Source organism: Eutrigla gurnardus (assembly GCF_963514095.1).
Source record: "Eutrigla gurnardus genome assembly, chromosome: 1".
NCBI classification, from domain to species: domain Eukaryota; kingdom Metazoa; phylum Chordata; class Actinopteri; order Perciformes; family Triglidae; genus Eutrigla; species Eutrigla gurnardus.
In genome coordinates, this window is record NC_139915.1 from 6,166,165 (window position 1) to 6,178,971 (window position 12,807).

Genomic DNA, 12,807 nt, shown 5'->3' on the forward strand with positions numbered 1-12,807 from the left:
GTGCATCTTTTCCTTATTTTACTACGTTTACTCACCATCACCAAAACAGTGAAATTAATTAACTCCTTTGATTAATCTGGAGAGGTTGAAAGACGTCATTATTACCACTTGAGGGACGCGCACAAAAGCTTCGGCAGCTTGCAGATGACAACACTTCCTAGCTGCGTGCTGAAGCTGCAGTAGCCTGCATGCTCTCGGCTTTCCTGTCTCCTTCATTTGCATATGCCATATCGTTATGTTTTCCTCTTGTTCAAATAGCTGCTGTTTCAAAGAGCCTGATTCAAATGTAGTGTGCAGCTGTTCCTGGCCTCCGTGGCAGTCAGACACAGACAAGAGAAAACTCACAGCACGAAACCAAAATACTTTAAAAAGACGGAATTTCCATCTTTTGATGCTTTGCCTGAAATCAACACTACATTTTCCCTCGCTGCAGGGAACTGAAGTGGCAACTTGTTCACACACTTAAAAAGGAAAGAGAGCACAACGTGGCAAAGTTGCAGAAGAAAGATAACCAGAGTTCAAGTTGTTATTTTGATAAATGCTGCATAAATACTACAAATTGGCTATAGAAATAAGATTTCAGTCCCGTAAACATGCTACAATTATTTATTCTAGAAATGTAAAGTCCAACTCTGCTTCTATAATGTCTTTCATCAAGACTCAGACATAGAAATGAAAAAAAAGCATTACATTTGAGTGTGTTAGTTTGTAAATAAATACATTGAAGAAGAACACACACACAGTTATCATCCTCCATTACCCCTCTGGTACTTACGGCATAAGACTGAGCTTCCCTCCTGACTTGACTCCTTCCCTTTTCTGGACATAGTTAGCCGGGATGGTGCCCTCTCTGCCCACCGTGTTCCTCGCTCTGTACCAGTTGGGATCCTGAAACAGCCGAACACTTAGTACTCATTTTTTTGCATTAAGGTACCAGGTCATTGTTGACTTTGCTAATTGTATGGCTGCTCTGATTGTTAGCAGCATGCCAGTTGATACATTAATGGTATTAAGATATGAGCATTAAGGGGTAAGCTTTTGATTGACTTTTAGTATCCCACTTTAAATGAAATACAACAAATATGAACAGCAATCTTACCCTTCAGACAGGTTATATATACAGTTATATATTAGATGAGATGGATGCCCGGATAACGCCCCGGCCACACTGTCTGTATGAGCAACGTGTGCCTTTTATAATGGCCAGAATGTTACTTTTAATTTATAATTTATATTCATTTTAGATAGAAATAGGTATATAATACCAATCTACAGTTAAAAACTGGTAATATTTAAATTATAGAGCTGTGAAAGTGATAGAACAAAATGGAGAACTGTCTTCTACTCCTGTATAATGTAACATGCTTGTTTCTCCAATAAAAAGATTATAAAAAAAAAAAAAAAAAGAAAGTGATAGAACCACAAAGTGGTTGAAATCGGTTGGTAGTATCTGATGAAAGCACGTCATAATGTGTTTCCCAGGAAATATCAATATTTTGGATATAAAAATACAAAAAAATTATTTGATCTTTTTTCTGCACACATTGTTAAAAAGGTAAATGGATCTGCATTTATATAGTGTCTTTTTAGCTCAATAGCTCCTCAAGGCGCTTTTACACATTCAGTCACTTTTACCCGTTCACACACACATTCATTCACACGTCGATGGTGCAGCATCGGGGGCAGTTTGGGGTTCAGTATTTTGCCCAAGGTTACTTCAGCATGCGGACTGGAGGAGGAGCCGGGATTCGAACCGCCAATCTACCTCTGAACCAAAGCCGCAATATGACCTGGATGTGAGCTAAAAAGGTTATTTCACCTCAACTCAAAGAGAAAAATATCTAAACTACAGTAATGCTGCTAGTGTGACGTCAATGTGAAAGATCTTTTTCAATGTTTACTTCTGCTGTGAGCCGTGCGTGGCCAGTGGGTAAAATAGGCCAGACCATGAATCTCTAGAAGAGACACAGCTGACACTAGGCCGAGTCGCACCTGAGCTGTGCAGCTCATTATCATCGTTGTTGCCTTGTTGTTGCACCTGGAAGAAGGTGCTGTCCTTTCACTCTGTAATCAATAACACAAGCTGCTTTCTGAGACGGAAAAGGAAAGCATGTATTGAGTATTGGAGCTGTCATGACCTTAATTGATTTAGATTAAGTGCGATGAGAAGAAAAGGTGCTGCTTGTGTGACAGTAGTACAGATTTAGGATGACATGGTTGTATCCCGCAGTCTTTTTGTTTTGTCTGTACTAGTATTCAGTACACGATCATTAACTGGGGAAAGACAAACTGTAACACATAATTCTATATACCTGTACTTAACTGTACATGATGAAGTACATTAAAAAGAGTTTAAACCATCAACTCTTGGCTCACTTCCTGGACATTAATGGTGGGGCCAGAAAGCAGCGTTGAGCCATATTGCGAGCCACCTGCCTACTTACCCTGGTGGCTCCGATGATGGTCAGTAAATCTCCTTTACAGAAAGGCAGGTCCTGTTCGTTGGCAGTCTGGAAGTTGTACTTGGCTACACACTCTGTGCCAGTCGACCATGGTGCCTACGTCACATAAGACAGAGAGAAACCAACATTAATGACAGCAGAGTTGAACTGAGATGTAACAGAGCAACAGCGTCAAAAAGAGAGGGAACAAGGCACTGAGGGCGGACTTAGAAATACTCAAACGGGCCGGTGTTTTTACATGATATGCCGCGATCGTTTATAAATAACTGGTTTGTGGCGTAAAAACCGCAATGGTGTCTCCTTTTGCAGAAGCATCCCGGCTTTGCGGAACCAGAGACGCCATGACGTGTTACACACTGAGGTCATTGCTGCTCAGAGGAGGAACGCTTGTGAGAACCTATTCCGTTTCAGTACCTTTTACAATAACGACTGTGAGGAGTGATACTCCTGTAACGAAAAGGCAGTGTAAAAGGGGCTTTAATGTTAGTTCAGTCATTAACGCCACAGCCTCTCAGCAAGGTGTTGCTGGGTTTGAATCTTTCTTTATGGAGTCGTTCTTCTAGTGTTACTGCAAAGCACACCATTCCATATCCGTTGAATGTGTTCATCCTGTGCAGTTAGCTACAAAAACAGAGTAAAACGACCACAAACAAAGTAAGTAATGACACTAAAATTACTTGTAACAGCCGTTCACATTGCAGGTCTAAATGGATATTCACATAACAAGAGGCAACCAACTAACACTATAAACATCAGCATGCATTTTCAATACAGAGTGCTGAAATCTCAGGGATGTGATGTTGCACACATCCCTGGCAATGATCTATCGTATGCATGCTAACACCACCCACTTCACAGATTCATATATCCCAAGGTGGTTGTGTGAATCTTGGCAAAAATGTTGAGAAGACAAAAGCAGAGAGCAGGAACTACAGACGCAATGAAGTTGAGGAGAAAAAAAAAGCATCCTGATTATTTTACATCGCCGAAGAACCCACTTAGTACCAATAAAAATGCAGATGCTGCACTCTGTCTTAGGATCCTTTTAAAGTTATGAGGGGGAAATGTGTAAATAATGAACATTTCTGGATGCATGAAATACATTTTATTTGATCATTTACAATTCAAAGCTTGCAGTAATTAAAAGTATTTCCGCTCAGCGTCTCACCAGCTGGCTAAAGCTCCCACATCAACTTTTATGTGTTGCGTTGTAATTTTGGACTCCTCCCTACTGCTGACCTGTCCAAGGTAACCGATTGCCATTTGTCCTATGGTTGCTGGGACAGCCTTCAATTTCTCTCCCACAACAGAATATGAAATGAAAAAAATTAAACATATGCTACGCACAACTATGCATTTTAAAAACCAAAATAATCAGTTCCATTTTTGAGCAGCCACTGCCTGATCCCTGGCTCATATGAAAAGAAGTCATAATACCACAGCCGCTGCCTCATAATTTGATTTACTGAATACGTCTTGAATGGCCACCTGTGCTCATTGCCAGTCACTGTGAATAATGTAAATGTGGCAGCTACACGCCTCAAATACAAATGGAAATGACAGCTAGGATAAGGATGCTGTGTGCATTCAGTTTGCCCCGTTAGATCAGAACAGTGGGTGTGATGAAAAACACGCCACAATAGAGTGAATGAGATGAAATGAGAAAGCCGGAGCACAAAGCAGCAGGTGTGAGTGAGCGGCTGTAAAGCTGAATGTGTCTGATGCAGTCTCAGTCAGTGGTGCGTAATGAGTGAGGACCGCTGGTGACGACGCTGACTGACGGGTATGTGGATACAGAATAACCCCTATTCTCCCCTGTTGACTTCCATGTGGTCATGTGGTTCCTTTACACAAAGCCACTGGGAAAGATAACCATCGGCTGCATTTAACCTGATGTTGCATTCACACATTTTAGATTTTAGAACACAGGCTTCTCTTTTATTTCCTTTTTATTTATCCAGTTTTTATGACTGAAAACGTTAAAATGGCATATTCCTGTAAGCGTCTTCCTCCTGCAGAGTCAGATATATTGCAAGTCAACTGTATATATCATTACTTGACATCCAAATCCATCTACTGAGTGAACCTACAAGGATTTTTCTCCACCGGATGTAGTGGGTGCACAGCACTTGCTGAATCTTTGACCTTATGGTCAAAAGATTGGTAAGATTACCAGTAGGTCACACTGCTGCCCATCAAAACAGTCTAGGCCAAAAGAATGTTGTGACCTCTTGACCTACAGAAATCCACTGAATAGCTCTGGAAAAACACTCACAAACTTAAGCCACAACCCACACAGAATCCATAATGCATTCATGTTGCTACGAACCAGAGTTTTCTGTCAAATAGGCTGAATTATCTGACATTATTATTTCTGCATGAATCATTAGTTGCAATTAACATTCACGATCAAAAACATAATAAAAACTAAAGACAGAAACAAAAGCATGATAACAAAAAAAATCTATGAAAGTAGCACAGCCTGCCTGAAAATATTGAATTCATCAATTTTATGTGATTAAACAAACACAAGATTATAACAGATTCAAAGTGTTTAGTTCCATCGCCTTGATCTTCTTAAATCCCCCCAAGAAATGTAGGCCTTTAAAGATCTTTGCCTGACTGTGGTGGAGCAATTCGGTGTGACAGATTAAAGACAACCTGGATCAATAAAGGACATGAGAAGGCAGGATGCAGGAGAGAAAGTAATCCCACTTTGAAGCGAGCACTTGTGAAGCATTAGCTCAAACCACTGCGACTGTCGGGTAATATGAAACCACTAAAACTGACCCAACACTTTGATGGATGTGTGTTCACCAGCTATGTGGGCTAATACATTGCTACAGATATGGGTTTCTTTCAGCACATCTGAGTCTCACACACAAGTCCTTCAGCATGTAATATATAAATGATATATCATGTGAATATATATATTTATTTATTATTATTATATATTATTGATTTATTATTATTATTATTTATTATTAATATTATTAATATTATTATTATTATTAATATTATTATTATATTATTATTTATTATTCATATTTATATATTTATTTTCTTATAGACCTAGTCATTTATATAAAAAAAAATATTAGCTCATTTATTGTCATGGGCAATAATCAGTTGTTGCATATACATCCATAGTTTACCTTTGAACAACTGACTTCCTTGTTAATATGGACTTTTACATGAAAGAGGTTGTAGTGTTTAAAAATTGCAGGGAAAAAGAAAAGAAGTAATGCTTCACTTACATGCATCCCAGACATGATGAAGGGAATTGGGCAGCAGGTGTCCTCAGGCAGGTAGCGGTCACTGTTCAGCTAGTACCATCAGAGCTGTTACCAAAAGAGAAGCAAAGCTTTAGAAATATAACCAACAATCTGTGTATTTCAAGAGCTCATAACGAAGATGATCACAGTCCACATTTTAACATCTTGACACGTTGCATGCAGTGCTAACACGGACAGGTGCATGTCCACAGCACACAAGTCAAGTGAAGCAGAACTAAACAACCCCATCCTGCTTACCAGGCAAGCAGAAGGACAACCATTTCAAATGACTGGTCCTCAAATAACCTATTTCACTTTTATATTACATATTATTCTCTTATAGTTGCACTGTGTGGAATAACTGGTGAATAGAAAAGCTATAGATTTATGTATGATAATATTGATTAGGATTTACCGACATTGTTAATAGACTAATGACTACATCACATATGTGACCCTGGACCATCGGTGCAACTTACAGCATGGTAACCTGTATGTGAATATTTTTTACTTACATATGAAATGAAACATATTTGTGTGTGCATTGAAAATGTATTTGTGTTTTGAGTCACATGTATATACAAATCCCCAAATACATTTGTAAATCTTTTTTGTGCATTTATGAATTTCTGTGTGCATTTATGAATTATGAGACTGTTCTAGCTCCATACTGTGAGGGTGTGCTTCCATTCTGTGCTAAGGCTGTAGACGACACACCCAGGACCAAAAGATGGGGAAATAGTGGAATAGTAAGCAATACGCTCTGGCTTCAACATACATGTAGATCAAATAAAGTCTCTGTCCTTTTTAATCCAAGAAGAATCAATGTACAGATCTCCATCAACAAATAATAACGCACAACAGTAAACATATTTAAGCTGAAAAATGCATTACTTGCAATAACTCAAAATGTCCACATATAATACTCAATGTCAGAGCAAGATTTTGAATTCCTATTCCTCGGACAAATAAAGTTAGCTGCAGCAAAAAGACACATCGCTAGCTGACAGGTGGCTTTCTAACTCTTTAATCTGATCCACGCTTTTTAGCAATATTCTACAGAATCTGAAATCCATGGAAGTGAGTTGAGGGCAGCTCTCAGGTGTGAGCCAAGTCTAAGTCTTTGTCTTTCAGCCAAACTGAATCCAGGCTTTTAAAGAGGTGTTCTTGGTACAGTAACAAAAATGAGGGAGAGGAAGAAGGGGGGAAAAGAGGGAGAGACGACCTATAAATACAAATTGTTAGAGATGAGAGAATGTACAAACTGTCAATGTGTCTCAATCAGCATCTAAAAGTGTCCTTGTCTGGCTGGGCGTGTGTGGCTGGAAGTGGGTAAAAGAATGTATAGGGTGCTGGTTTGTGCCTGACCGGGTGTGTTTCTAAAGAATGCCATTTTCAACCCATATCTGTTTCTTGTGTGCTTAAAAAGTGTGTTTTACATCTCTAAACTGCCACCCAGAAAAAGGTTTCTCATTTCATTAATTGTCAAAGACGGTGGTAAATCAGCGGCATCAAAAATAAATATTACAACGGTTCAAAGGTAGCTGAATATCCCCAAAGAATCTCACTTCCGATCAGCCAAGAGAACAGGAAGTTGAAATGTGGAGGGAGGTGAGTGGGAAGGAGGAAGTAGCCGACGCATATTTTCCAGTGCTTTGTATGAGTTAGGGAGGAGCCGTAGTAGGAGTCCACTGTGAGTATGGGTCCCTCAGGTCACTGCCTTCCTTCAGGCCGACGACAGTTACTCTTCACGGAGTCACATCGCATAAAATTTTCTTTTTAATAAGGGCCCCTGGTTTTCATCATGATTAAGTCGCTTTCATGTAAAGTACCATTTTGCCACCGAGTAAGCCAGTTGTTTTCCACTTACAAAGCTACCGTGTAATTTCAGAGCCATGAAAAAGATGCATCTCCTTCAGAGGGCCTGGCTCCTGGCTAGCATGCTCCCTATCCATATCCTGTGTTGAAACAGGAAACAGCCTAATTGCAGACCACTGCAGATCTGTACGCAAACTGACAGAGCCAAATATATCCAAGGCCAGGCTGCTCTGCTACACCCAGAGGGCACCCGTTTCTTTCCTTTTGCCATTCTTTACGTTTGGAGCAGCGCTGCTGGAACAGAGCAGCGCCTCGCCAACCCACAGCCACGCTAGCGAGCCAATAGACGAGAGACAAGTGAGTGCTATTCTTATCTTTCTCCAGCGCTGAGGAATGCCTGCGAGCTATTCAAGCTTCAGCATCAGGATGCTCTCCTTAAGTTAGTCAAGTGGTACTCAGTGAAGGCTGTGAGTGAAAAGAGGACTTCAATTCAATATTCTTTGGCAGACTTGCAACGCCACGGTGTACACTTTGGTGCCAATACTTCGGAATTTCTCAGAAGAATTTGGCTCCAACACCCATACTGGAAAAAAAATGCAATTACCGTCTGTGTTTGATGCTCAGAAAAGTAGGTGTTCTTTCTCCACCAGGTGTTATGCTACTGTACGGTGCAAATGAGTTAAGCCCAACAATGGCAGTGCACCAAAAGAAGCAAGGTGTTGCGTGTATTGGGACGTGTTGCTAGAGTTACCGGTTAAAATTAGGGATGCACGATATTGATTTTTTGAAGCCGATACCGATATCGATAACTTTCTGCTCCTCAGGACCGATACCGATACCGATAACCGATAATATTGTTATTCGTTTTTGAATGTATATTCAGATCAAATTCAGGTCAAAAACACTAATGACTAAGCTTAGGTAGATTTAGCATAGCTTTGCCTTTTACCAAACACCTAACCAGATGTATCACAGTGACATGATAATTATTACTATGAACAAAAGAAAGCCAAGAACAGTTTTGACTCTTCAATAAAATGACAATATTTATTTTTTTCAAATAAATATGTAAGTGAGTCAGTCAGTCAGTCAATGACAACTTTCCCTGAGCAGCATGGGATATGCACACACAAGTGCTGCTACATTAAACTGTTGGTCCTGATCCACACAGAAATGTAAACTACGGTAATAGGCAGAAATATCAGCAAAGCAACAGCCACTACTGCGGATGTGATCCCCTCCATTCAAGCGCTGACGCGACTGCTAAAACAAACGTTACCAACAGACCACGGAGTGAAAACATCAAAGGAAACCCCGTTAAAAGCAGTGGAAACGCGTTTTGGTGACATCGAGGAAAAGCCACTGTATTATCTCTCAACTATATTGGACCCGAGGTACAAGGACCGCTACTTCACCCGTGCATCAAAACGCTAAACTACGGGCTCGCTGCTTCTTTAGCGGCGCCGGCGTCTTCATACGCTTTTAACACACCGTCGTAGCGATGGTGATGTGCGAGGTGACTTTTAAGGTTGGATGTATTAAAGCTCGATGCCTTTTTCCCTCCTCTTGGAACTTCTGCATTGCATTTGTTACAAATGGCAAACGATTCAGTTTCCTCAGAAACTTTGAAGTAGTCCCACATTACAGACGCCATGCGTGTTTGTTTACTAGTCTTCCTCCTCCACTCGCTCGCAGCCTCTACGTCACAGCCAGGCATGAGAAGGGAGCGCTCGATTTGTGGATTAACTCCCTCCTCCGAAACCTGTGATACCACAGTAACCACATCACATGCTAAACGGGAGGCGCCTAGAAAAAAACTAACGTCCCTCATCCCAATCCACCCGTATGACTGTTTTAACACAAACATCCTATCTTCGGATTATCGGAGGTATTAATAATTGTATCGGATTTATCGGGTTGACGTCATAATTCCTATTATCGGGCCGATAATTATCGGTCCGATAATTATCGTGCATCCCTAGTTAAAATAGGAACCAGGAAGTCCAGCCTGAAGGTTGTCAGATTCCAAGACACTGCACAGCAGTTTGTATTCCTTGAAACAGACTCTGAAAAGGTATTACCATAGCGGTGTCTTGCTCCTATGCCTTGATGCCTGCCATATAAACAATAGAATTAACATTGGTGCACGGTATTTTACACACCGTGTGAGGCATTAATTGGATTTACTTGGATTGAATACCAAGTGCGGCTGAGCTGGCATCAACCGCTTTGTGTGACTGCCCTGCGTTCTCTCGCCCAAATTAATCAGGAGGCTTGCATTTTTTGATGCTCTGCTATTGTTCGTCTTAACACGGCCTGGGACTTTGTATTCAAACCAATGACACAAACCTACCAGATGTGTCACACAGAGTGGTAATCACTTGCCTCCTAGTTACCGCTCACTGTGCAACAGGTGTTGCCAAATCAAATGTCAGGCAAGCAACTGCCATTCCCGTTGCTGATTCTTCACTCGTGTTGGATCTAATTGTCAGAACTTTTTCGTCACGCAGAGACAGACTCGTTCAGCGAGCTATTAATGGTCGGGTAGAGGCGGCATATTTTCACATGAATGACGTTCAAGTTCGAGTTCTTCCAATGAAGTCTGGTGGCTTTGAGGAGAGCATATTAATTGCATGTTTTCTAAAATTTGTGTTTTGAATCTGTGTATATCTGTGTTTTTAGGAACGCAAAATCGATATTCCTGCCGAAAAGGGTAATGTGATGAATTAAAAAAAACATGTCATTTTTTGTGCACTTGCTACAGTGTTCCACTGTGTATTCTGTGAATGCTAGGAAGGCGTCCTGCCCAGCCTCTGAAGGAGAAACCCCCCACTGTGATGTCAGAGCAGCCTTTTTTAACAACTTCCCAGAGTGCAGTGCTGCCTTTTCTTTCGCTGTGCCAGATGACAGTAATATTATCACTGTGCCATTTTCATTATGTCTTGTTTTGTGTTACTTAAACTGCCTTTGTGCTCCGCGTCTACTGCGACAGCCTTCTTCCCTGGAAGTGCTTTGACGAATCTAGATGAAAGTGATAGAGTGACTGTGGGGTCTTGTTGCTCATCTACTATCATCTCGTTTCACCACATTAATATTTCACTGCGCTCTGCCTCCAAGACAAATTCCTGCATATTCATTATACTTTTGAGAATAAAGCGATGTTTTGTTTTTTGTTTTCCGTGCTACAACAACACACAGAACCCCGGAGCTACGCTGCTGTGTTCAACTCAAAGCCTCCTATGGCAGGTGGTGTCTTTGCTCTAAGCCGCCTAGGCCTTGTTAAAGACTCCTCAAAGGTGTTGGAAAACAAATCATCTCTCAATCCAAAGGTGTCTCTTCCACCTCGTTGAAGTGGCGGCAGAGAAAAAGATTACTGATACACTCACATATGATGGAGAATAATGCTGAAACGAACAAGGATTTAAAAAGAACTAAAAGAAGGTCTGAATGATAGAAAATCAGCAACTTTGAAAAGATATGCTGTAGTTTGTGGTGTTTTTGTCAAATTGTTGCTTTTGTGGCAGAGGTTGATCACACATTCTCTTTGTGCAATTTACTTCTCTTCACTTTATGTAGGAGTGATCTAATTAGATGTAATTTTACTATTTAAAGCAAGCCACAGACACAAAAGCTGCTCTGACACTGAATGAAAGATTGACTCGACTCAGTGACAGACGAAGATGATAATAGCACATCATACTTAACATTTCTTTAGCACTTAGATGACACGAAGCTCGTCTACATGTAAAAGCTTAAATGACCGTCTTTCAAATGAACAAATCAGTCTTCCAGTTCCAAGCGAAGGCAGCAGAGTTGTCTCTTGATGGACTAATGAGTCTTCCATCTCCATTTTTCTGGTAGAAAAGCAAGCTATTGTTTTAAAACGACATTTATTCCAGCTCTTATTAGCCGACGCTCATCCAAAGAATCACAATGCTGTTTGTATTGGACACCTACCATGTGTTAGCAACTGGAGACTGTTTTGCTGATTGTTCCTCTGTCAGCATTTCCTGGATAAATAAAGCTTGAACAGAAGTCAGAGAGTGCCGGTTGTGTCAGTTTCCAAAACTATAGTGGCAAAGCCAGGGGTTATGTAAACCACAAGTCTGGTCCAAGCAGGCCCAAGTCCATCCACAGATTACCGTCCTGCTCGCACAGCATCTAGTGGAGGTTATAAACGTCTACTTTGACTTTGGGTGACAATTTAGCTTGGCTCAGACATATGACTGTTGAAATCAGGATGTCTTTAATTGTGCGGAGGGGAAATTCCAATTGTCTGAGTCAGCGTTAAACAACAGCTGCCATCACACTCAACAAAAGGACAGTCTGAAATCAATTAAGCACTAAACAACATTCCCATCGAATTCCAAGTCTGGTTCGTCAGGTAACACCACACAAGAGCTCTGTGTGCTGCAGAAAGAGCACTTATACACACCACATGAATGTGATTTAAGTACCACTCAATCTGACCATGAGTCATGTCACATAAGGGTTTGATTTGAAGATGTAAACTATGTTAAGCCAACTTCAGGGACAGATAAACACGGTCACTATATTTTTAACCACGTCATTATCCCATCAACAATGTCTTATCTCTTAAAAAGTACAGGTCAGATATGGCTATCCAACACTCAGTAAAGCCAGCACAGCTTGTACACTAGAGCAGCAGCAAAAGAACCGTGGAGGGGCATTTACGTGACCTACTGGCTATGCAAATATACAGTACAAGCTCATAAAACGGTGCTGGAGGCTCTGCAGAGTGGACAGCATGGACCTGTCAAGTGTCAACAACGGATGACTTGTGGCTGCATCACATTTCCCAATATGTAAAGGACTTGACAGCAGGCCTGTTTGCAACACATATGAAGCCAAACAGGTGCTGTCCAGTCAGTGAACAAATATGAAGCCGCTGGTTGGCAAATATGCAAATATAGACATGTGTACAAAAGTAAGGTAATAGCCTTCATTGTAGTGCCTGTCCCCATTTTTTAATATCCAACACATTTTGCATTTACTGGTCACACTATCAGTTTTATATTACACAGACATCTGTACTGGTGTCTATTTTTGACAGAACTAGAGCGGTCCCAAAAGATTATTTTAATGATTAATCTAGTAATTTTTGTGAACAAATCTAATATTTTTTTTCCAATTCACAGAATTATGTATTTTTTCAGTTATCGATTATTTCACATTACTTGATTAATGTAAGTATTTACACAATATGGATATAAAAAAATGTCTTGTTAGCA

At 40.6% G+C, this 12,807-nt stretch overlaps 1 protein-coding gene across 1 annotated transcript in view; it reads right to left on the reverse strand.

Annotated features, from left to right (window-relative positions):
- The window catches only part of cskl (c-src tyrosine kinase-like), a 44,305-nt gene that overhangs the window by 14,513 nt on the left and 16,985 nt on the right, over nt 1–12,807 (reverse strand). Inside the window, exons 2-4 of the mRNA XM_084016740.1 lie at nt 5,720–5,803; nt 2,445–2,558; nt 776–888 (exon numbers count right to left, since the gene is read on the reverse strand). Of these exons, the coding sequence (XP_083872866.1) occupies nt 776–888; nt 2,445–2,558; nt 5,720–5,734 (242 nt within the window). The 5' untranslated portion in view covers nt 5,735–5,803. The remainder of the gene's footprint in view (nt 1–775; nt 889–2,444; nt 2,559–5,719; nt 5,804–12,807) is intronic.